The 26,086-nt window shown below is 40.6% G+C and overlaps 2 protein-coding genes and 2 long non-coding RNA genes across 6 annotated transcripts; 3 read left to right on the top strand and 1 right to left on the bottom strand.

The window, feature by feature from the left end:
• Positions 1 to 498: 498 nt before the first annotated feature.
• On the top strand, positions 499 to 2,586 carry LOC128445048 (uncharacterized). Of its 3 annotated transcripts, none has more exons than XR_008339236.1 (4): positions 499 to 553; positions 1,279 to 1,402; positions 1,515 to 1,692; positions 2,184 to 2,586. It is a non-coding gene; the product is annotated as an uncharacterized LOC128445048 (long non-coding RNA). The 3 variants fall into 3 exon arrangements; XR_008339238.1 differs by lacking the exon at positions 2,184 to 2,586 and adding an exon at positions 1,801 to 2,020; XR_008339237.1 differs by lacking the exon at positions 499 to 553 and adding an exon at positions 1,073 to 1,144.
• Positions 2,587 to 6,754: 4,168 nt separating this feature from the next.
• hsp90b1 (heat shock protein 90, beta (grp94), member 1) lies at positions 6,755 to 13,963 on the top strand. Its single transcript, XM_053426065.1, has 18 exons — positions 6,755 to 6,915; positions 7,441 to 7,543; positions 7,856 to 7,997; positions 8,109 to 8,225; positions 8,318 to 8,649; positions 8,922 to 9,033; positions 9,144 to 9,272; positions 9,387 to 9,503; positions 9,620 to 9,757; positions 10,102 to 10,179; positions 10,292 to 10,357; positions 10,615 to 10,884; positions 10,984 to 11,229; positions 11,365 to 11,501; positions 11,634 to 11,712; positions 11,914 to 12,069; positions 12,314 to 12,436; positions 12,532 to 13,963. The coding sequence occupies exons 1-18, from the start codon at positions 6,867 to 6,869 to the stop codon at positions 12,556 to 12,558; spliced, it is 2,421 nt and encodes an 806-aa protein (XP_053282040.1). The 5' UTR covers positions 6,755 to 6,866; the 3' UTR covers positions 12,559 to 13,963.
• LOC128443876 (uncharacterized) lies at positions 11,041 to 17,186 on the bottom strand. The gene is made up of 2 exons (XR_008339090.1): positions 16,881 to 17,186; positions 11,041 to 14,602 (listed from the first exon to the last, which is right to left on the bottom strand). It is a non-coding gene; the product is annotated as an uncharacterized LOC128443876 (long non-coding RNA).
• On the top strand, positions 16,977 to 24,982 carry LOC128443875 (cAMP-dependent protein kinase type II-beta regulatory subunit). Its single transcript, XM_053426066.1, has 11 exons — positions 16,977 to 17,624; positions 18,639 to 18,674; positions 20,226 to 20,281; positions 20,425 to 20,508; positions 20,717 to 20,823; positions 20,934 to 21,087; positions 22,766 to 22,867; positions 22,952 to 23,026; positions 23,120 to 23,188; positions 23,278 to 23,413; positions 23,524 to 24,982. Exons 1-11 carry the CDS (start codon positions 17,351 to 17,353, stop codon positions 23,655 to 23,657), a joined length of 1,227 nt encoding a protein of 408 aa, XP_053282041.1. The 5' UTR covers positions 16,977 to 17,350; the 3' UTR covers positions 23,658 to 24,982.
• The last annotated feature ends 1,104 nt before the right edge of the window (positions 24,983 to 26,086 follow it).

Genomic DNA, 26,086 nt, shown 5'->3' with positions numbered 1-26,086 from the left:
TTTGGGTATCTGGCATGTCTACCGTCGCAAAAACTCACTCCCGCGATTTGTTGTGGTTCCTCTATTTCAGAAACTATGTGCTAAAGTGCGTCCAATGGAATTTCCCCCGAAATAGACGTCATAGTCGAAAAATGCCCATTTAGTACATTCCCCCATAGCTCTATGCACTCCCCCACTACCACTCGACCCACCCCTAGATGGACCCTCCCACTTTATAGAAGCTCGGTCCACAGGTGTCCGCCATTTCATTCTTGCAAGCCTTGGCCTTGGAAACACTTGGATAAGCTAACAGCAGCATGAATCAATTCCGACAACCGAGATGCTCAGTGGTCGGCTGCACAAATCAGCACAAATGTCTTCATGTGACTCCAGCTTCAGAAGACACAAGATTGAGATGGATTGAGTTCATATATGATGGCAACGTTCCTGCCAACACTTTGAATCGGACTGTTTTATCAACCTGGGCCAATATAACGCTGGATTCTCTAAAAGGTTGTAATTGAAAGAGGGGTCGGTGCCATCTTTCCATCGCAATACTGAAGACGAGGGAAATGTAAGTATTTTTTTTAAATAATTCTGGTATTTGCTTCTTTTAGACATTTTGTGTGGAGGCTAGTGCCGTTAGCATGTTGTGCCGTGTGTGAGGGGGTGGGGGGCTGGTATGTAGTGGTGGGGGATAGGGAGAGACTTTACAGGAGTTTTCATGTTCGACTGTTAATAACGTTATTGAACAATTAATCGAGGACGGCTGGCGAGTCTTAGCGAGAAGACGGCGTCGGAGTCCACGGTGAACGGTGTTCGCATGGCAGGTTCATGAGTGTTGTGCTCTCCACGCGCTTTCCCCCCCTCTGCTGGTGTGTGCCTAGTAGCTGCTGTAGCTGGAAGTTAGCTATGGCCGCCGGCCGCCAGTAGCTGCCGCGGCCGCCGGCCGCCAGTAGCTGCGCCGGCCGTCAGTAGCTGCTAAGGTTGCTACTGGCGCTGTAGCTAACTTCCAGCCCAGTGCTGCCGTGGGAAAAAATCGGCGGCACAGTACACCACGGAGGACACGCGAGCGGACAGAGGGAAAGAGCGTGGAGAGCACAACACTCACGAACCTAACTTCCAGCTACAGCTGCTGCTACGGCCGCTCGTTCAAGATACCGGAGTATGTTGTTGTCATAATGTGCGGGACTAGAACGATTATTCATTACCAGCCCTAGTTGGGGAAATGTGCCCTTGTATCCTTGTGTGCATGACCGTAGTACAAACATGAATAACATTGCTGCTTTTGGTGTTCAGGCAAGCACATCTGTTCACGGTGCTAGGCTACATCACGTAGCATGCCAGACGGACCCACCACAGATGCGCACACATGGAACGCAGCTTTCTATGAAAACACTGCGACCTCACTACAAAAGTACAGGTTGGTTTACCCTCAGTTACTTCGTCATGTCATTGATTGTGTCTCCGTGTTAAAGTTGTAACATCATCTCATTTGTTGTGACTCCATGGATACTGTGTCTGTTTTATCATAGGCACACAGAAAACTGTGCTGCACTGATGTCGGTGTTGGGACCTCAGCTGTAAGAGACCTCGCTTGGAGGAGGGAGAGGACAACCCAAGTTGTTCAAGTATGGACTTCGGAGAGCCACAGGATGCTACCTATGATCCTGATGACTCAATCACAGTCTTGACTGAGTCAGCAGATGTGACGTGAGTGACTCAATATTTAATCTAAACATTTCAATAATCAGATGGATTACCATCCTACACTTTTTAAGCTGTTGCAGCCTTTTGGTGAAATCTTTGTCGTTCTAATAGAATGGAATCTTCCAACCCTGTTCATAAGACACCCACATATATTGTCTATGAAAACTGCCTCCTGGAGCTGTTTGAGGTGTGTCCTGTGTGTCGGCGGGGGACAGATGTAATATATAAGAAGGGCGAGTGCACAGAAAAGCCGGTGAAAGCAGATGCAACCTTCCGTGATTCTCACAGGCTCTATTTAAAAGCCAAACAATTTACAAACAGTATGTGAAACATAAATAACATATCGATTAACTGCTGTCTTTAAATGGTCTTCACGATTTAAAGACCATTTATTTATCGTCTTCATGATAAATAGAATAAAATAATTATAAAAAGAAAATGATAAATACAAAAAGTGCAAAATGTCCAACTTTTCCCCTCAATTTGTATTACAGATCACGTGGATAACCTGTTGGACCTCATCTTTCACGAGGTTTTTCAGGACCCGGCCCCATATGTGAATGAGGTGCTGAAGATCTCAAAACCTGAGGACCTCTCTGCTAAGTATGAGAAACCTGACAAGCAGGAAGTTATAGCCAGCTATGTGTCGAGTTTCAATCAAGGGCAGGTCTGAACCCTGTATAACTTCCCTGAGCATCAGGGAACACTCTGCGTATCTGGAGCACCGAGCAGGAGGGCAGGACCACCCTTATTCTCCGGCCCAGATAGCCTCAACACCAGCTCACAAAGCTTCTCTACGACAAATACCTGTAACGGCTGAGCAAAGTTCACATTGTATTTAGAGAATAAAGGTGACACACAAATATAAAGTGTTCCTTTGTTTACAGTATGGCTACTGATGGCACAAATTGTATTTTTGTAATCAATGTTTTCATTATATTTGGTATTTTTTGTATTTATTACCTCTGTCCCAGCCAGTACATTTAATAAATATTTTTAAAAAGCTCTGTGGCATTCTTTCTAGCAATCTTTCTGACAATAAAAGTTTATAGAAACAGTTGTGTGCTATTAATGTTTGATATGTAACATGTTAACAATTGACACGTGTAAGATGAGCAGTTAGCAAAGTAATACAGAGGGAAGAGTAATTTATGTATTTTATTCCTCAGTCATATTTGTATTGCAGAAATGACTGATATCTCATGCATAAAAAAAAAAAAAATTACTGCTCTATTCCTCTTAGACATAAAGGCTCATAATCTGCCCTATAGATGTTGAATGCATTCTGTAGTGAGAACACATTCAAACACACAGGCTAATTAATGGAGGTAAAAACGTTATGTCCTACACCTCCATGAGAGGGGGGAGGGGTGAGGAGGGGGAGGGATGAGAGGGGTGAAAGGGGGTGGGGTAAGATGGGGGCGGGCTGAGAGGGGGGCGGGGCCCTCAAAACAGGTCGATCTGAGGAGGTCTGTTTTAGACAGAATAAAAAGGTGCTGTTTTAAATGATCCTTGTGGTATTTTTACCAAAAAATGTTACAGACATTTCATTAAGACCCCAAGGAACCATATCAAATGTGGTGAAGTGGGCATAATATGTCCCCTTTAAGTAAAAGTAAAAGTACTACATCAACAATCCTACTTAAGTAAAAGTAAAAAGTACTTATTTTTAAATTTACATTAAGTATTAAAAGTAAAAGTACTCATGCAATTGGTTGTCTCTTAATGTCTAGGCTGTGCCATTTTGATAAAGAATGCAGATATAGCTACTGGTAATACTCATGCCTGTACAGATGTCACTACTAGTAATAATTATAAGCAACAACATTTGTTTATTGGAAAGGTTGGTGTATTTATTGTGCTTACCCTTTGTAATACTGTTCACACTCTATCTTACAATTCTGCGGATGACAAGTTATCTACCAGGGATTATCTGCAAAGTTAATACCAATAAGCCAAACCAATAAAGACAACATGTTATATCTTTAAATCTTTTATTTAATTGTAAACGTGTAAAAAATGGAAAACAACTGTAAAACTGGTCAGAACAAGGCAGATCTTACAATGAGAAATTTAAATTTGAAGGACCTTGAAATTAAAATTTGACCATTGGTCAGGCAGCCAAAATAGTCATCTTCTGAATATTTTGAAATGGTTTAGACGTAAGGAGAAATGTTATACTTTTATTTTGAAAAGGTAGTTCCTGAAAAACGAAAAAGATCGCTAAATGGCAGGTGTGCCTCGTTGTTTAATGAAAAAGCATTACTTTTAGTTGTTTAGCATCTGGCTGATAAAGGCACAAGGTTCGCTTTTATTAAAAAAAAAAATTTGGCATTTATCTCGGAATTTCCGAGATAATTATCTCCGAAAACATTATTTTTTTGTGAAGTGAATGTAATACGCTTCTGTAGAAGAAAGCTTATTTTAAGTTCTTCACATATTTAGGGTGTTTTTTTCTCACTTTCTGTACGTCCTATAGTGATTACCATTATGCAAATTATGCGATGACGTCATTTAGCGACATCTAGCTACTTTTAGGACAGCCAACAGCTACTTTCCTTACTGAGGAGTTGGCAACACTGCGTCCCCCCTCTGTTTCAAACACACAGACGCACACGCACACGTGCACACGCACAGCCCACCACACATCAGCACGCGCAAGAAGGGCAATAGAAAAGCGAACATCCCTTGCAGATGTATTTGTCACACCCACGGCACTTTAACGCGGCAGCTGTCTACTTGTTGTTGTTGTTGTTGTTGTTGTCGTTGTTGTTGTTGTTGTTGTTGTTGTTGTTGTTCTTCTTCTTTTTCTTCTTCTTCCGAGGATGTGCACGATGAGGAATCTGCAGCAGCGGCGTCATGCACAGGGTCGTAGTCATCATCGTCGTCGACGCAGTCGTCCGAGTCTTCATCTTCATCTTCTTCTTCTTCACCGTCGTCTTCTTATTCTTCGTCTTGGTCCTCTTCCCGTTCACGGGACGTCGACCAAAGCTGTTGGAGAACATTTTTTCTGGTGAAACGCTCTTAACGTGACCTTGTCAGGGAGAACGGCACGGCTACGGGATGAGGGTGGGGATGGTGGCCCGACTTGTACCCTGATGCATTGTTAGTAACTCTCTTTGACCCCGACCTGTCTTCGTGGCAACCCCCCGGATCCCAGTGTTGTGTTCTGAAACCTGTTCTTGCTCGGTAATAATAATAATAAAAAAAAAGAAATGACTATACAATGGCACGTGACACGCTCCAAATTGCTCGCCGGTGTGATGTGGGGTGGGTCGACCCCCCGGGTTTGGGGGGCATCTCTCCGGTCTGGGTCTCCGCGACCCGAAAACGCGCGCCTCGGGGCTCGCCCGGTCGCTCCCGTTGAGGGCCGTCTATCCGTGACCCTGAGATTATTGATGTTGGACTGACCCGGCTCCCTGCATTGTGTACTCGAACCTGCTCCTGCAAATAAAGAAAAGACAGTACGATGGCGCGCGTTTGACATCTTTTTTTTTTTATCTCGAAAAATTGGAAACAGTGAAAATTTGAACAATCTCGTTGATATTCATGTATGTAGGTAGACGGGGAGGTCCTGAACACAGGCATATCAGTCTCTCTCTGAACTTATTGAGCAAAGTGTTTTTACAGTACTCTGAATTATCCTTAAATGATCTATTCCACAGTGAAAATGTTGGACTTTACTTTGAAAAATCTCCAAATATATCCAGTAAAAATCGTTGATATTCATGTATGTAGGTAGACAGGGAGGTCCTGAACACAGGCACACGTGTTTTTACAGTACTCTGAAGTATCCTGAAATCTATTCTACTTTGAAAAATTGTAAACAGTGAAAATGTTGGACTTTACTTTGAAAAATCTCCAAATATATTCAGTAAAAATTGTTGATATTCCCGTATGTAGCAGCAAATGGTCGTGCTACGATAGAATTACAGAGATGAACAGGATCTTGATTAAAAAAAATCAACTTTACAGCAAACGAGCTCCAGAAAAACTAAAAAGATGAAGGCCTTACTAAATTTTGATAATGCACTATAGTGGTGCGTTAATGTATCAACATTTTTCTCCGACACAGTTCTCTTCTTCAATAAACTGGAGATTTTAACACACACACACAGTGATAGAGTTGTGTTTCTATGATTTCAGAGGACATTACATTTATTTACTGGATACTTACTGTTTGTGTAACCCTAACCCTGACCTTACTTCCAATCTAAACCTCAAACTTAACCTAACATTACATGTCTTCACCTTCATGTTTAATGATTGACATTTACTTTTGTCTCCATAAGAAAGTCAAGTTTAGGTCCCCACAACCCGAGTAATACCTGGACCACACACACATGAACACACGCACACCCAGAAGTGTAACAATAGCTGCTACTCGAAACCTGTGGCCCAGATCTCCTGAGACAGGTTGAGCAAACAGAATGTGCACATTTGATGATAATATGTCCTTACATATTCACATGTGACTCTACAACGCCATAATCTCAGAAGTTTGCATTTTAATCTGACTAGATGAGCAGTGTCTCCCTGAGATGTGGAGCTGGTGTGTGATCATATCCTCATATACTATGAAGTGTAAAATTGAAAAAAATAACAACAATACACTTTATGTATAACCCAAAGTGTAGTGGCAGCAAAAACAAAAAAAGGCTACACATAAAATTGTTATCAATATGAATCCACATGTATAGAGGACTATGACTATATGTATGTCTCTATAACGGCTACAGGAAAGAGTATAGAGAAAGAATAATGGTGGAGTCAGAGCCACAACACAAACATCATCCTGTTACACTGCTGTGACATCGCAGAACCAAATCAAAGTTCAAACAATGTGTTGACCAATATTTTTTTCACCACGATGAGAGGTACATTTTCGGAAGTGATGTGTTGATCGTTCATTCTCAGCCAATGGTGTCGGGCCACGATTTTCGGCTCTCGACTTATGTTGAAGAAGGTGATTGGGCAACGCGGTGCCGTGTGCTGCGCTCTGGTTGGCGGAACGTTGTGCGTGGTGCGCAGCCATTGGTCGGCCGCCCCGGGTCTGACAGAGTGTGCCGCCGCTGTGGGAGAGGCAGCCTGTCAGTCTCCGAGCTAAAGGCTGTGCTGCGTGCGCTGCTCCCCGGCTTTTGTCTCACAGCAGCTCCACGCTCACGTCGTCAGTCGAAATGAAACGAGTCTGGCTCCCAGCGCTGCTTTTCGCCCTCTTAGCCTTCGGTGAGTAGCAGAAACATTCTTATCTCACATTTATCTTTCTATTACCCCAGGGTTGTAGCTAGCACGGTTAGCCAGCGAGCTAACTTACATTTCTTCCTCTCTGCTCTGCTTCTCTTTGTGACTCGTGACTGCAGTTTTTGAATACGTCCACTTCCCAAGCTCAATGTCGTCCGTTTGTTACCTATATTTCTCAATTATTAGGCCACCAGTCATTTCACAGAGCAACGCCAGTATCTGTTCTTCATTAGTGCCTTACCAGAAGTTCCTAGCTGGAACACCATGAATGTTAAAGCTGTCTGAAGCTAGCTAATTTGCTGTTGCATCCACGCACATCCATATTTTAGCCTATACAAGCCAGCCTTCCTAACATCCTATCATCCCTATGTAGTGATTTTCAACGTGTCTTTGTAGCGTTTCAGACTCATTGACAAAAAAAACTGACATCCTGGACATTTCTCCAGCCATATCTGCAACTATATGTGTGCCTTGTCTTATATTTCTAACAACTGTTTTGTCCCTCTGCAGCTGCTGTGAAGGCAGAGGATGAACTTGACGTAGATGGCGTAGTAGAGGAGGACCTGGGTAAAAGCAGGGATGGCTCCAGGACAGATGATGAGGTGGTGCAGAGGTGGGTGGTACTTGTTTTGGAATATTTCTTTTTCATATTGTGCCCACTGAATGCACCGCCAGTGTTTTTATCAGAGAAGGTTGACTAAACCTTAAGTTAACACAACAAGGTCGGCCTGACCATGCTTGTGCACACAAACGCTCAGATCAACCTTGGAATTGTTAGTGGTGGCCAAGCTTTGAAGGATTTAATACACGCCCCCGTTGAGACCAGGGAACCATGTGTCTGGCCTTTAACTTTGGTTATTGATTCCTAGAGCGGGGAGTTCGTGTGCACTATGATTTTAACCTGTGTGTACATCTGTGTCCTCAGAGAGGAGGAGGCTATCCAGCTGGATGGGCTGAATGCAGCTCAGATTAAGGATATAAGAGACAAGTCAGAAAAACACGTCTTCCAGGCGGAAGTCAACCGCATGATGAAGCTGATTATCAACTCCCTCTACAAGAACAAGGAGGTGAGCAGGAATAAACAATATATGTTTGAAATACTGTTAACATTTTTCAAAATAACCTCTTTTCTATTATGTGTGACAGTAAAGCCTAAATTATGTGTTTATCTGTTGCAGATTTTCCTTAGGGAGCTGATTTCAAATGCCTCAGATGCTTTAGATAAGATTCGCCTGATGTCTCTCACCAATGAAGATGCAATGGCCTCCAATGAAGAGCTGACCATCAAAATAAAAGTGTGTACATTTGCTGTATGATACAACCTATAGTATTGATGTAAAAAGCCCTTGCATTGTTGGTAATTTGTCTGTCTTCTTCCCATCTCCAGTCTGATAAAGAGAAGAACATGCTACACATAACTGACACTGGCGTTGGAATGACCAAAGAAGAGCTGGTGAAGAACTTGGGCACCATCGCCAAGTCCGGCACCAGCGAGTTCCTCAGCAAGATGACAGATTCGCAGTCTGAGGCAGAGTCCAGCTCAGAGCTGATTGGACAGTTTGGTGTGGGTTTCTACTCGGCTTTCCTTGTTGCTGACAAGGTCATTGTGACAACAAAGCACAACAACGGCACTCAGCACATCTGGGAATCTGACTCCAACGAGTTTTCCGTCGTCGAGGACCCCCGCGGGGACACGCTCGGCAGAGGAACCACCATCACGTACGTTAACAACTTGTTTTTACCTTTTGCTAAAGGTTTTTGATGTCATTATCAACTGCTGTTCCTCCAGTCTAATAGCAGGTTGCAAGTCCCCCTGTCTGTTCCCAAATCGAATCATTATACTCTATGAATGTCCATACATTACAATTTACATGGAACCATTATACTTACTCAAACCTTCAATGCTATTCTACTGTTACTACTCTAGTCTTAAATGTTAGAATACTATTGACTGTGAAATTGAATCTTGCTCATCTTCTGTCTGACTGCAGCCTCGTCCTGAAAGAGGAGGCCTCAGACTATCTGGAGCTTGAGACCATCAAGAACCTCATCAGGAAATACTCTCAGTTCATCAACTTCCCCATCTACCTTTGGGCCAGCAAGGTAAGACATTTCCTTCCACACCTTGACTCAGACTTGATCCCAGGTATACGTCTATCAGGACACTTGCATATATGGAAGTGGCATTTCATCTCTTCCTCTCTACATGCCAGACTGAGACAGTTGAGGAGCCCATCGAGGAAGATGCTGAGGCAACAGATGAACCAGAGAAAGAGACACCCGAAGAGGAGGCTGAGGTAGAAGAGGAGGAAGAGGACAAAGACAAACCAAAGACAAAGAAGGTAGGATGTTCATTAAGTAGTGGTTGATGTAAATAGGTTAGTAAATTGATCTTATTGTTTGAAAATGCATATTTGTGGGCTATTTTTGAAAATGTTTTATCGTGTTTGTTGTAGGTTGAGAAGACCGTGTGGGACTGGGAGCTGATGAATGATATCAAACCCATCTGGCAGAGACAAGCTAAGGAGGTTGAGGAGGATGAATACAAAGCTTTCTACAAGACCTTCTCTAAGGTAAATACCTCCACAGTAACTCTGATGTTGTACCTCAGTGTAGATTGAGCATGTGCATTGAAGACTCACCAAGTGTTAAATTTAAGTTCTAAAACAAATGTTTTGTTTTCCAACAGGACACTGAAGACCCTCTGGCTCACATCCACTTCACAGCTGAGGGTGAGGTCACCTTTAAGTCAATCCTCTTTGTGCCAACTGCAGCTCCCCGCGGCCTGTTTGACGAGTACGGCTCCAAGAAGAACGACTACATTAAGGTATGTTACTCGTACAGTATTCGGTCTTCATTTTAAGGGATCTTATGTGCTAAAAGGATGGCATTAAGGAATTTCTACTTAATTCTATTTAGAAAGCACCTTCCATACAAATATGACGCCCAAAGTCATTCACATAGCAGGATTAAAACACACAGTGACAATTTTGCAAGATTAAAATGTACAATGACAAAACAATATAATTGTGAATAAAACTCAAGTCAAAACAACGGATTTAACAGCAATGAGTTATAATTAAGTCTCAAGCAAAAGCTTCCAGCCTTACTCCAAATTATTTAACAGCTTCATCAGCTCCATTTGTAAATAAATGTCTCTTTCTGTCACAGCTATTTGTCAGAAGAGTTTTCATCACAGACGATTTCAACGACATGATGCCCAAGTACCTGAACTTCGTCAAGGGAGTGGTAAGTGATTTCTAATGCTAATGTTATGGCAGAGAAGTGTACTATTATGACCCGGACAGACATTGATGTAATGGTGCCAGCATTGTGATTTAATTTATATTTATTTTGCTAGGTTGACTCTGATGACCTCCCCCTGAATGTGTCCAGAGAGACTCTGCAGCAGCACAAACTGCTCAAGGTGAGCTTCACAGCTAAAATGAATACATCTCAATTCCCCTTATTTTTCTCTTTAATTAAACATATCCCATTTTTTATTTATCTGGTCTTTTAATCATGGAAAAACAAACATTTATGTAGCACATTTCAAATTAGAAGTCTGGGGAAAGAAGGGGACCAAGTAAAAGTTCAAAATTAAAGTAAAATGTTCAGAATCCATTACATTTATTATAAGTGGAAACTGTCAAATAAGAAATTGCTTATCTTGTCTGGGTTCAGGTGATTCGTAAGAAACTGGTGCGTAAGACTTTGGACATGATCAAGAAGATCGCAGAGGACACGTACAATGAGAAGTTCTGGAAGGAGTTTGGAACCAACATCAAGCTGGGTGTCATTGAGGATCACTCCAACAGGACCCGACTGGCCAAACTGCTGCGTTTCCAGACCTCCAACAGTGAGACAGTCCAGGCCAGCCTGGAGGAGTATGTTGAGCGCATGAAGGAGAAGCAGGACAAGATCTACTTCATGGCTGGAACCAGCAGGAAAGAGGTGAGAAGGGAGTTGGAATGATGATACAAACAATTCAAAACTAAATATGGTAAATTCCAAGTAGGAATCCCACCATTGATAAACTGTTTTCCTCTTCAGGCTGAGGCTTCTCCTTTCGTCGAGAGGCTGCTGAAAAAGGGGTACGAGGTTATTTACCTGACTGAGCCTGTGGATGAGTACTGCGTTCAGGCGCTGCCCGAGTTTGATGGAAAACGTTTCCAGAACGTGGCAAAGGAGGGCATCAAATTCGACGAGAGCGATATGGCCAAGGAAAAGCGGGAGACCCTGGAGAAGAGCTTCGAGCCTCTTACTACCTGGCTGAAGGACAAGGCCCTGAAGGACAAGGTAGAGATTCAGTTATTCAAATTCAGTCCATGGGTAAATGAGTAGCAGCCGCTGAAGTGATAGTTTGGCTGCAGTTGCTTGGTTACGTCTGTTCCAAAAGCCACATTATTTCATATCCTGGCTTCTTTCCTACAGATTGAGAAGGCCGTCCTCTCTCAGAGGCTGACCAACTCACCCTGCGCTCTGGTTGCCAGTCAGTACGGCTGGTCAGGAAACATGGAGAGGATCATGAAGGCACAAGCGTACCAGACAGGAAAAGACATTTCCACAAAGTTAGTATTGATGATATTTGCTTTCAAACAATATATGCTGATTTTCACAGTTGTGAAATCTAAATCTATGAGATTTTTTTGGTCAGCTTGACTTTTTAAGCTTGTATAGTAATTCCTCTCTCTCTTCCTCAGCTATTACGCCAGCCAGAAGAAAACATTAGAAATCAACCCTAAACACCCTCTCATCAAGCAGATGCTCAACAGAGTCAATGTAAGTTTCACCACTATAATTTAACCATTTTGATTGTGCCATATAATGTGATTTAGAAAATAATGTGGGTAAGGTTTCTCATCAAGCAATACAATAAAATACACTGCCCATCTCATATGGGAACATGGTAGTTGAATAATCTGAATAAAAATCTTCCTATCCATGCAGAGAATCAATAATTAATTTCCATTTGTCCCTCAGGATGACGCTGAGGACCAGACTGCATCAGATCTGGCCGTGGTTCTGTTTGAGACGGCCACGCTGCGCTCAGGCTACCAGCTGGTGGACACAAAGTCTTACGGAGACAGGATAGAGCGCATGCTTCGACTCAGCATGAATGTACCTCTGGATGAACAGGCAAGTCAATGCCAGCTGCAACATACTGGGTTACTTTGCATATGCATAGCAAATGGTTTCTAGTTTCAGTTTCAAGTCATCTCCTCCAGAGCCAGTGAACACACCCTTGTTTGATTTTATTAAGCAGTGTCTACTTTCCCTTTGTCTTATGCAAACCCCATCTTCTTTATTTCGCCCAGAAGTGTAATAATAGGTTTGTCTGTTTAGTGTTACTTGTGATTAAAATCATGTCATTGTTCTACAGGTTGAAGAAGAACCAGAGGAGGAGCCAGAGGAGGAGCCAGAGGAGGAGCCAGAGGAGGAGCCAGCGGAGGACGACTCTGAAGATAAAGATGAAATCGTAGACGACGATGACGATGAAGAAACGGTGAGAGCACTTAACTAGAATTGTGCCATGTTGACGATGTAAAGAATTCATATTCTGGAATATTTACTCATCACTTTGATTTTGTTCCTCTGCAGACAAAATCTGACAAAGATGAACTGTGAAGCACTGAATGGAAGAGCGCTTTAACAATGGAGCTGGACAGTTTCTCCAGTGCCATTGTGGTCGTTATCCTGGGAGGGGTCCTTGAGGTTTGGGTTTTTTAAGGGAGGGCGTTGTTTGTTTGTTTGTTTTTTTTATTTTACATTCCTCATGACTGTAAATTTGTTAATATTTAACTGACTTGTTTATGGAAAGATGCGATCCTGTCTCTTGATCGAATAAATATCTCCTGGAAAAAGGAGCAACAGTTTTTTCTTTTTTGTGTGTGAAATGCGCTGTAGGTGAACAACCTGATTGGAAGTGCAGATGACATGTTTTAAGAAGTAAAGCCAGAGCAAGCAACGTTGCTGTCAATCAAAAGCAACATCAGATGATCACAAACCCTAGAGATCAAATCATTGTTTTCAGATTGCAAAATCAATAAAATGCTGAGGGTAATAGGCTGTAAAATCTTACACAGGAAGGAAGCGGTTTCTTGGTTATGGGTTTATTCTGTGGAAATGATTGCTTTGAAATATTCTCTTATATTTAAATCATTGCATATCCTACACGTCTTTTTGCCAGGGGTTATTGTATATAAAAACCATTCATAAACAAGCGATTGAAATTACATCTAAATCTGCTCCAGTACTTCTTCAAACTTCAATTATCATTTGTCACAATAATCAACGCCAAGTTAGGATAGACATGTTTGCACCACGTCAGTCCACCACTACATGCACCTGTGTTACCCTGACAACAGACACATTCAGCCTTAATGTTGGGTTCAGGTGGTTCATTATTTCTGATGGTACCATGGGCTGTCCAGCCGGGCAGCTGGACCACTGCTGTACGTCTATCTGCAGCGGCTACGTAACTACACAAGAGCAGGAAGAGAAAAGCTATAATTGTGGAAGAAAAACAGGACAAAGTTTTATTTTATATTTTACTGTGGTATGTTTTCTTGTTGCACTTCAGCTTTACACCTTTGCAGAATCAGATATATTGTGTTAACAGATCATGTTAACTTGCCATCACTTTAAAAAATGATAAAAGAAACTATCATCAAAACTAACCCTATATGCATCTGGGAATTGTTAGGGTCATTGTTGTCACAGGTAATCATGAATACAATGTGTACTGCATGGTTGTTGCATCAACCACATCAGCAGCATCTATGTGGCTTGGTATCACCTCTGAAATCTGATATATTGTATCGACTTAGTATCTACTGTTCAGTGGGAGCTACTGCTGTTAAACTTAGAATGTTTGCAAAGGTTTTTGCAACAAAGTATGATATTTTTGTACTATTTAAAATGTCCAAAATGTGTGATACAGGCATCTTAAAATATACCTATAACTGTTTTTAATTCAAGTCATTCTATGGTTGCATAGTTCACGGAATAATAAAAATTGCCACCAGCCAAAGTGAGGTTTCACATTATATTTCTTGTGTAATATCACATATAAATGCCACAGGGTATAACTGATGATCTAATGCATGTTTCTTTATAGAGCAACACTTTGATAAGGTTGTAGGTGTTTATCGATCTGGTGTATACGCAGACCAGACATTAATCAGAACTGATCATGTAGAGACAAAATATAATGTAATGTAACAAGGTTGTAAAATACCATGCCATGTCCAGCAGGTGGCACAGTCACTCTTTTTGAAAATATGGATGGCACAAAAAGATAACTTTCAGTGTGTCACTTTTTAGACTCTGAATTGGCAGACAAGTTCAAATATGCAGTAGACGTTCAGTGGCACAATTGATTCTAATATATCAGATTTCTTACGTTTTGGTGCAATACTGGTTTTACTTATTTCAGAGTAGTGACAATACTCACCAATGATGCTTCACGTTGTCCCAAAACCAAACAAAGCGAGGAAATAACTCTTTGTTCCCAGGTAGCTCTCCACAATTTTAGAAATATGACCTAATTCATGTATACTTTACCTTTAAGGACAGTCTTTTTTCTTTTTTTCTTTACCATTCATCATGTCAGTGAGGAGGTTTTATCCCCAACTTGTGATTTGAGTTTAAAATGTGTGAAATGTTGCCACTAGGATAAAAAAAGAAAGAAAAAACTGATCATAATCAGCTCTGTCTTAATACATTTATAATGAACACACTACATGTGCACTTCACACCAGAGACAATTTAGAACTGAGAGGTCCAGACGCTGCCTCTGTAGCAGCTATCAGCTGCTGAGAATAAGCAAACACACAGGATGATGAACTGTATTGTATTATTCTGCAGGAGGCTTTTGCAAACAGAAGAAAGACATTTAAATGATTTATTTGACTGTTGTGTTAGATAACATTAAACTGAATGTATCTAATAAATGCTGTCATCAACATGTCAAATACAGTCAATTGAATATGTCTTGTTATAATGTGTAAATACTCAGCCTTATTCCAAATATTAACGGAGCGCATTACTTAACCACATCAAGTGACCGATCCAGTGTTCTTCCAGCCTAAAGATGATTCACTTTAATTTGAAGTGTAGTAATTGCACAGCTTAAAGCTCCAATGGTCTGTTGAGAAGCACAAAGCAGAAAAAATCTTCGGGATCTACGGTTCAGTGAGCAGTGGTGCACTGTGTTTGTTCTCTAATAACAACTGTCTCTTATGTCTTCTTACACTCGATGCCTGTATGGGTTAATAGCTTACTGTACATGTCCAGATAAAGTGGACCTGTTTTGGACAGTTTACAGAGGACATCTGCAGTTTTGAATGTAGAGTTTGAGAAATAATAGCAGAAGTCACTCCGTGGACAAGGCATACGTTTGGCACGAATGAGAGAATGTTGTGCCTTCTTAATAAAGGGTGACAGATATGGGACACAGCGGGGGAGGGGTCTCATAACTGAGCCACAGAGGCACAGAGAATTTATATAAACAGTAGATATCAAATGCAATTTTCTTCTCATCAAGGTTATAATAAGCATATAATAACTATTTAATGTAGCCCACATACAACAAGGATGTTGCACATTTAGCAGCGTTGTTTATTTTTTTAGTTATACATAACCAGTTGCACCAGTGTCCCAAACAACTCACGAACTTCAGATCCACAGACTTCTCTCTATCAATCAAGGATTAAATGCTCTGGTGATGTCATATGGGATTCTTTCACTTTAAATCACTTTTGCATTCAGGCTTTTGAATGAATCTCATTCAAATCTGTTCCACTATTTCTTCTGGGTTATACGTTATTGCTCACTTTTGCACTTCGGATTAACTGTGACTTGTTTAAAGGGACATTATAAATACATAAGCTGTTTTGTGTAACATGAGAACTTTAAAGTTACAGTTTAGAGCTGGACAGAGTTACTGGTTTTACAGGTGTAAGGCCACAGATGATGTAGAGGTTTTATGCTACTGTCAGAAAGTCTAAATGTCAATGTGTAATTGAGAGGTTGTCAATATTTCCTCAGTCAAGGACCCCCTATATAAATATATTCAGGGACCGCCTCATGTCCCATTGAATAACTTGACTCAACCTATATTTTTTACACTTACTTATGTGAACGAAGAGCAAAAGAGAATTGTCTTAGCAAGATATTAGACATTTATTACAAATATATCACATCAACACAGAAAATATATCGTCATGATAATTTTAATGGATGAATCTGGAATCTTGGAACCCCATTTTAGAACCACTGTTCAGATTGTTCAGTTTTGTCCGTTACAAAACACAACATTATATATATTACTCTATCTATCTATCTATCTATCTATCTATCTATCTATCTCTCTCTCTCTCTCTCTCTCTCTCTCTCTCTCTCTCTCTCTCTCTATCTATCTATCTATCTATCTATCTATCTATCTATCTATCTCTCTCTCTCTCTCTCTCTCTCTCTCTCTCTCTCTATCTATCTATCTATCTATTTATATCTATATGTGTGTTTACCATCACATTTGAAAAAAGTCAAAAATTGTATTTTCACTAAATTTCCCTTTCAATGTCCTGGAAGCATCCACTTTTTTCTCTCCGGAATAAGAAATGAGTTATAATGTCCTGACACTATTATAAAGGGACTGTCCCTTTATAATAACCCTTTGCCTTAAGGCTATTATGAATAAAATGAATAATAATTGCTGTGGTTACAGAGTCAGTGCAAAGCTGTTTATTTATTAGTTATAATTTGTACCAGTCTGATCTTTTTAGAAATGATTAATAATATACATTTCACACTGTATATGCTATATATATTAAATGGCCATTTTCACCAAATTTTTTATTCTTAAGTAGATTTCTTATTACATATGGAAGACATTTTCTGCCTGTGCGAATAAACATAAGCACCAAAACAAGACATATGCAACTCACATAACATGGACCCAGGCTCTGTCCTCTCGGTCTCATCTCTCTCAGTGAAAATCGGTGTGTGACTGATGAAAGCCGAGGGTGTCTCTCATTTGTATTTTGCGACCGGCTGCCGGATTCTGCTGCTGCTCGTGCGCAATCCCTGGATAGGTGGTTGCCATGGTTTCCTGGGTCACATGCGTGGGCTTCCTGTAGCCAGAAGCAGAAGCAGCAGAAGATGATGCTTGGACCAAAAAACCCACAGCCATTTTCATTGAAGGAAAAAGCGAGGATCCGCCGCTGATGCTGATGGCCTGCTGCTGACTGACTGGGTGGTCTGACTACACCCGTCTGCTACGATCCGCTGGCTTTGTTTTTGTTTTGTTTTTTCATCCGATCTTTGCGTGCATGCTTATGTGCCTTTGATTGAATTCTCAAAAAAGGAAAAATCGCAGCAAACCGGTTTAGTCCACATCCATAGACTGAGAACAGGAATGAGTATAGAAATTCCTGAAGGACTGACGGAGCTGCTACAGAGCTTTACCGTGGAAGTGTTGAGGAGCCAGCCCAGGGATTTGCTCGAGTTCGCGCTGCAGTACTTCACCCAGCTGAAGGACCGGGAGACCAAAGAGGCCTCGCGTGGCAATGACCAGAATTCGGCCCCGAGACCTGGGAAAGCGGTCAACTTCATTGACGAAGCCATGCAGATCGACTCGGAGAACGGAGAGGAGGAGGAGGAGGACGACGACGATGACGAGGAATTCATAGGTAGGAGAATGTATTTCGAGAAGATGGCGAATGGGCAAGGTGGATGGTCTTGCTTTGATTCGTATTGTGAGCGTGTATCGCTGGAGATGATGTGGGACACATTGAGCGCAGCGATGCTCCGGCTCTTCTCTACCTTGCATCCACCACCACCACGGCACTGTCATTTTCCATATATGGTCACAGAGGCTGAATGATGCCTAGAGAACATGACTTGCCCTCCATCTGTGCAGACACGTTTTCAAAAGAGGGACAGCCTTTAAAATAGCTGCAGGATCAGAAGCAACCAGAGATGTATTCCCTATTTAAAGTAACACCTTGCACCATTTGTTATTTTTCAGTTGCAGGCCGGATGGGCCTATACCCCGGTTATACATGCAAAAATAAGACCAATTGCAGATATAGACATAGGACCTAAACCTCTAATGTGATGTCATGATGTTATGTGATGAGATGTTTTCATAAACTGCTCATTTTCATCACAATAGCTAGAGAAGATGCAGCAAGTAGCATAGCAACCCAGAGCCCTGACACAGCATCCCAATGAGCGGTGGGGTCCCCAAGGCTGGCTGCAATGATTACATAAGGGCTCTTTATTCTCACATCAAATCACATATTTTAGTATTTTTTGAGTCACAGTTGTGTATCGATCTAAACTCCAGTGTCTTGTCATGATGATATTTTCCATGAGTGTACCCGGAAAACGCTGGCTGGCCGACAATTAATGAATGATACCTCTTGTCTTATGTATATTTCATAGGTTTGGACTTGTTTTACATCTAAATGTGTTATTCTAATTCAAATTAGATTCAAAGTGGCAGACAAGCTTCAAAGCAACCGTCCTTATTCTGGTTTTACCCAAATGAAGATTGGATCCTTAAGGGCTTGGCACACTCTGCTGCACATGTGCCACTGCAGATGCAGCAATAAATTGATAATTACCAGTAATAATGAAGTTACTGGAAGAAGCAGTAACTTAATGGTGGAATTTAATTGTACATTTCTATGCTTTTGCAGCCCCAGTCATAAACCGGTTCGTCAGAAGAGCATCAGGTGAGTTGTCCTTTGCTTCCTGTCTGAACAGCCAGTTAAAAGCCTTCTCTGTCAAGAGGAGAACTCTGGACTGTGTGAGTGTTGAGATGTACTGTACAAAACCTGTTTGACACATGAACATGTAGGCTGCGTCAGATTTGATCTAGCACGAGCTGGACTGAAGTATTTTTCCATCTGTCTTGTCTCACTGTCTTTGGTTTATTCTAACAGAGTTGATTAATTAGAGGTTGTAAAAGTGCTTTGTATCAATACTTATTTATAATATCACTGCGTGAAAACGACGGGGAGATACGGCAATGTACGACTTCTAATAATCTTTTCGTCATGGTTATAGTAAGGTTGTAGCTTCATAAAACAACTTTGTTGAATTAGGGCTAATGGTGGCCTCAGACACACACTCACACACAAAAAAAGCCCCACCTTACACACACAAATACATTTGCATTCCTTCTATCTTTTTTTAATTTTTCCTTTTTCTGCAACATCGTATATTATATTATATGCGATGTAAGTCCCCTTTTTGTTAACTCTGTCTCATCACACATTGTAGTAAGGTGTCTAATCAAGATTCACGTGTTGCATTTCACTAAATAAAAAGGGGAAGATAAATTGATGGTTGCACGCTAGAAAGGATAAGGAGGAGAAAATATTCAGTAGCACTTGAATCATGATTCTTTCTTACTTTTTGTCATTTCAGACGAGAAATTAATATCCTCTCTGCTAAAGACAAATAGCCAGCAGACTTTTAAAAAATTGGCAAGAGAAAGAATGCTTGAAATGTTGGTGTTAGACAGAGCAGGTATTCCATGCAGCAAGGTTTTCCTGGCTATGAGTCCAACTGTGACCATCACAGTTATGTGATAAATACCTTGCTACTGCAATGCCCATATAAACATGCCCAATAAGAACATTGTCTTATTTACCCAAAGATGTAAGTCCCTGTAAAGTTGATTAAAATGGCAGAGACCTCACAGACCTTTGACAGGCAGTGGTATTGCAATATGAGCAAAAGGCTTTTATTATAATATAGTAGTAGTATTTTTTTCTTTTACAAAACAGCAATGTTCTCTTTACAGATAGGTAGATGAAAATTTGTATTTAAATACAAAAAAAATAGATAGTATTACAAAGACAAAGAGAATAGAGGACAGAAGACAAATCAACACATAAATAGATAAAAAGGAAAGGAAATACAAATCTCACATTATTCCTTCATAAAGAGATTATTAAATATTCTTACAGTCATGTTATTTTTCTTCTTATCAATACATTTAAGCGTCTCGTAATGATTCATAAACCTATGCAAAAAGCCAGTGAAGTTGTGGATCATTTTGGTTATCCTCCATATGTGATTTACCATACAAGATCAGCAAGTTTACAACCAAATCAAAGACATTTTTGTCAGAATATAACAAATAAGATCAACAGGAGTTTATCTATGCGCAATGATTAAAACATGTCTTACATATTCAGGTTCTGAAACTTCTGAGAAGTATAAGTTGGTTAAAAATGTATTGTCTAACTGAACACTTATTTGTTTATGTCTTGCAGTGTGTGCTGAAGCATTCAATCCTGATGATGATGATGATGAGGATAAAGAGCCATGGGTAGGCTGCGCCCCACCTCACAATTTTCTACTTTCAATTTCTCTTGAATGTGGCAGGATCCCGATTTGTAGCTCTGGATTTGAATAATGATTCTGTATAAGTTCCCTCAGGGTGACAACACATGTGTGTGCTTTGTTTTGCAGGTCACCCACCCAAAAACCGATGAGCAGAGACGGAGACTACAGGAAGCATGTAGGGACATTCTTCTGTTCAAGAATTTGGATCAAGTGAGTGGATTGTTTCATGTGCTCCAGTTTGTCCTCTGCCGTCTCTTAAATGACACAGAGGAGAGCGCGCCCTGAGGCCAGCAGCTTTTTGCCACAGCTCAGTGCACCGTGCAAATTATTTTTAAGCAGCTAAAACAGCAGAGTTCATTCCGTGCGATTGTTCCATTGTGATGTTGTTCAACGCTGCTGCTCTGTAACGACTCCACAGGAACAGATGTCTCAGGTGCTGGATGCCATGTTTGAGAAGTTCTGCACAGAAGACGAGCACATTATTGATCAACATGATGACGGAGACAACTTTTATGTTCTCGAAAGGTACATTTTGACTGGAAAGCCCTTGCTCTTGATTCAGATCATTGGTTGTGAGAAACGTAGCTTTGATGACAAGATTTGATTCATTATTTTGCTTTTGTATTTTCTTTCAGTGGGAAGTTTAACATATTCGTGAAGGTTGATGGGATCGATAAGCTGGTCGGCTGCTATGACAACAGAGGCAGCTTTGGAGAGCTAGCACTGATGTACAACACCCCCAGGGCGGCCACCATAGTCGCTGTCTCGCCTGGAGCCCTTTGGTGCCTAGTGAGTTAAATCGTCACGCAGGAGCACAGTTTGCTCCGTGCTCAGCTTTTTGTCACCCGCTGTGCTGTCATCAGGATTTACAGTAAACACCCAGGTCGTCTTTAGCAGTGTTAGTACCTGGTATCATGAGTGAGATCATAATCTGGTGAAGTACTGACACATGCTACTGAATAAAACCCACTGAAGTCCCCTGTATATAACTACAGAACCTTTAAGATCATATTGTGGTGCAAATAGAGAGCTCAGCTTTTAGATGAAGAATATTTACGTATCTTTTTTAGTGAGCAAACACTTCTGATGAATTTAGGTTCATGATTTAAGTTGTTAGAAATTAGTAATATGTAAAGAACACACATCTTCCGCTGCAAACTAAAAACATACCTACAGACTTAAGAAAAATAAAAAATACTATCACTTAAAAAATGTTGAAACTAACAATTTAGTAGCACTTACTTATAGCACTTTGTAGTTTTGCTTTATTTTGAAGAAACTGTATTTTCTTGATTCCTGTTGTCCTGGGTCTGTACCCTCGGGGTTGAATGCACTTATTGTAAGTCGCTTTGGATTAAAGCTTCAGCTAATTGAAATGTAATGTAATGTAATGACATCTATTTAAAGGCTTTTTCCTTAAACAAATCCAAACTACTGTAAGAACTGTGGCCACGACAGTTGTTTTGAATATTCAGCTGCTACCGAATCCCAGCCTGTTTATTAATGACTCAGTGAAGGTTGTGTCCTTTTAAAATGTGACTAACCTCTTTGTAATGTCGTGTCTGTGCAGACTGGGCAGGTTGCAGCTGAATCCCCTGCATGGTAACTTGTACTGTGTGTTTACAAGAATCCAGCCCTGTTAAACTCCCCTCAGGTTGATGAGGGATGGCACTGCTGAGGAGCTTCTGAACGAATAGTACTATCACTATGGTAGTCTGATTTAAAATGCTCTGTAATTTAGGGGCAGCCTGGTCACATATTAACAATAGAGTACTCTGAGTTCTAAGGACAAGGACTGACTCTGACTACTTTACCACAAGGTCAGAGCTGTGCTGGCTTGTTTGGATGGGATTGGTTGTGTCATGTCAGCTAGAACCTCTGCTGTTCTGCTGGCTATAACCTGTGTCTAAGCTGCTTGTAATCTCGCAGAAGTAACTTAAAACCTGAAGAGTTCTGAATATTTAATATTGAAACAGTCAGAATCACATATGGTTGAAATGTCGAGAGTAGTGTCTTGTTTGCAGAAGATTCTCTGCTTGTTTAAAATCTGGTTTACAGTGAACCCTAATGCAAAATGTGGATTTATATCAGTTATATGGTGAAAGGCTTCCAGAGAATCATAACCCAGTAATACTTAATTTTAGTAAATTAAGGAAAACAAGTGCAATATTGAAAAGGTGATGGTACCTGACTTTATGGAACTTCTGGATTGTTTTTCCATTCCATTAGGTGTATTTTTTGTATTATTCTGTTATGTTCAGTAGATACCTCCTAGTTCAAGAGGAGATATCAAAAATAATAAGGGCTTTTGATTGGAAAATAAGATATTAACATATGTCCATCCATCCATCCATCCAGTAAAACATATGTACATAACATATCATTGACCTAGTACCACAGGATCAGATAAAGTAAAATATATTCCTTTTTACACTGTCTTGAAATCATTTTTAAATATCTGTTGCAGGATCGTCTGACATTCAGGAGGATCATAGTGAAGAATAACGCCAAGAAGAGAAAGATGTATGAGGCGTTCATCGAAACGCTACCACTGCTCACATCATTAGAGGTTAGAAGATTGGCTTTCTGTAAGGAAACTGCTTAATGCATTTACAGTGAATCGTCTGATAACCAAATATGTGTCCATTTACAGCTCTCTGAGAGAATGAAGGTTGTAGATGTTCTGTCCACCAAGGTGTTCAATGATTCACAGCAGATTATTGCACAGGTGAAGAGTCTCTCTCCTTTTATTTTATATTCTGATGAAGCATTTATAAAATCCCATAGCCACTCATTCAACATCACATGCTTTGTGTTACAGGGGGATTTAGCGGTTTCCTTCTACATTGTCGAGTCTGGCCAAGTTAGAATCACCATGAAAAGAAGCAGGGTGTGTTTGCACGGTCTCCCTTTAATTTTTAGGTTTAAAAAAACAGTGGTGTTTTCTGGTATGTCATTGTGTCTTTTTTTCCCTACCAGACGAAAAAAGACCAGGAGGAAGAGGAGGTGGACATTGCCACATGTTCAAGGGGCCAGTATTTTGGGGAGTTGGCACTTGTCACAAACAAGCCCAGAGCGGCATCGGCTTATGCTGTGGGGAGTGTGAAATGCTTGGGTACTTGATGATCATTTATAAATTGAATCCAGAACGTAAATGTTCCACTGTACCACTTTGATTTGATTTGATGTTACTCTCTTTGACCTCTGTCTTGATGTGTTTTTCAGTCATGGATGTCAAAGCCTTCGAGAGATTGCTGGGCCCGTGCATGGACATCATGAAGAGAAACATTGCTAACTATGAGGAGCAGCTTGTCACCCTGTTTGGAAGTAGCCCTGAGATTGAGCAACACAGTGCATAAGATGGCTCCAATGGACCATGAATCAGTGGAGGAAAAAACAGAAGGCTTAAATGGAGGTTCTCCCCCTGTAGTCACTTAAACGGCTTTTCTTACAAGAAATGCGAATACCCATGATGCTATTTGTGTATAAGGTAAATAGAACAAACAGCTTCAGATTCCCAGATGAGACGAGGTTCATTTCAGCAGAGTTTGCCACAGAGTGTTACGACTACAAGTGAGCCAAAGCAGAGTTGCTTACAGCTTCTTTAAATTTCGATTTGTCACGACTCACTCACCTAAAAGACGTACGTGTACATTTTACTCATCAGTGTCAGATGCATTGTTCATTTGTATTCCGAACAATTTTGTTAACTCTCACCTTATATCCCACAGTGTTATCGTTACACCCACAGTATTATATTGTTTGTACATTTTTTTATATTGTTTGCTAAAACCAGATGCCAAAGCAAATTTCTTACTGGATAATTGTGAGTAAAACACGTCATATTCTCTGGTCAATATTTTTGGAGCAAGAGAACGAACAGTGACGGCACGAGGCAACAGAACACGAGAACGGATAAACAATTTATAAAGAGAGTGGATTTGATTCTGTGTTTAAATAGCATCTTTCACATATTTGATCACATGAGAATGTACACTTGGCAGTACTTTTACAAAACACGTTTTGTTTATCATGAGATTTTAATCCCTTAAATACGTGTTCATAAGATGTACATCGTTGTTGGAAATTGTTTGTGGCTGTTAGCCTTTTGAAAATAAATAAAAAAAACAAAAAGAGTCTTCAGAGAGATAGCTGATAGTTTTGTAAGAATATACAACACATTGCTATACAATTTAGAACTGAGTATTTACTGTTGATGTTCAGACCCACCTTTGATTTGATAAGTTACCCCACTAGACTGCAGCCATTATGGGCAATGTCTTGAGACAATTGATTTTCCTGTGTTTTAATGTCAAATTTAAGTCTGTTTTTGTGTCGGTGAAACATATATTTATAATTATGACATTCATTATTGCTGTCTACCTCTGCCAGCAGCTTCTTCTTTATGGAAACACATATTCTGATGTTCCCTGTCAACAGGAATCTAAGTCGCTCTGACTCTCCCTCTCTCTTCTTCTAAAATGAATAATTATTCTGTATTTTGTCTGTGCTTTCCTGCAGCTTTAACTGTTTGAAGCTGCTTTAACATTTAAACATTATGAATTGATTTCCCCCCTTTGTGCAGGTTGTAGGCTACTGGTCATTTCTGAGGGCAGAACCCATAATACTGGATGAAAGTACTGTATGTTTCACTTTTCATGACAATAAAGGACATTTTTATATAGTTTTCGTGTCATACTAGTGTTATAATAATATTAATAATTTGCCTACTAATTGCACAAATGTCTTTCTGTCTGTGGCTCACATTTCTTGAGACACTTTCATCTTTTCAGCCTATACAGTGAGTAGCGTGTTCACTCTTGCCTCTTTGAGAGAGTTAGGGAATCAGCCAGTTGACCAGGAATTGTTAATTAGATGGTTGAGAAGAAGAGGAAGGTCAGGAGCAATAGATTGGAGAATAAGAGAAGGGATGGGGTCAAGGGGGCAGGTGGTTGGCTGGGCAGGGGTTAAAAGGGTAAGAACTTGATTGGGGGACGGGCTTGAAAGAGGATAGAGTGGGGGATGAAGATGTGGTTGATATTGTTAAGGGCCCAAGGAAGTGCACTGGCGATTTTGACCCATGATACGTTCAATATTAATACAAATTGAATAAGCAGTTGGCCAGCACTCTGTAGCAGTCAGTGGGGGTGGGGCAAAATCACCACCACATTATTCTGCTAATTCTATCATTATTTATTTCACCCTATGAGACTGATACAGAAATTCATGGATGGTGATCGCCACCATGGCAGCAAAATTCACTTCCTCTTTAGAAAGTTTATTTTGAGAAGCTGCTAACTGGGGTCTGAGGATTGTGCCACTTACTTAACAGACCTCTGAAATAGCCAGCATGCAATAGTACATCATTCAAACGTATATATAAGTATGCATATGAAAAATAATAAAGCAAATATTGCTCCATTTTATGAAATATAACTACACCATCTTCATCGCAGAGAAACCAGGCATGATGAACATACAGTTAGTAGGGCTCTGCTGGAGGATCTCAAGGAGTTTGGATGACAAGTCTGTAAAAGAAAGGAATGATCTAATTTTAGTTAAACTGCTGGGCAAAGCAGGATGCACCACTTGGTCACTTGAGCATGAAAACACAGCTCAGAATCATAAATTACTCCTGGGTTACAGGGCTCTTTACATTCATTGATTAATAGGGCACCCAGACTAGAGTAGAGATTGTTAATAATGCTATACGGCCAGGGGGTGTAATTATAATCACCTCTGAATTCCAATCATTTATGTACAGAAAAGTTTTGGGCCATGCAGCTTT

The sequence above is a fragment of the Pleuronectes platessa genome, chromosome 7 (genome assembly GCF_947347685.1).
Source record: "Pleuronectes platessa chromosome 7, fPlePla1.1, whole genome shotgun sequence".
NCBI lineage: Eukaryota > Metazoa > Chordata > Actinopteri > Pleuronectiformes > Pleuronectidae > Pleuronectes > Pleuronectes platessa.
Note: the sequence above shows the minus strand (reverse complement) of the source record. Positions and strands in the feature narration are given on the sequence as shown.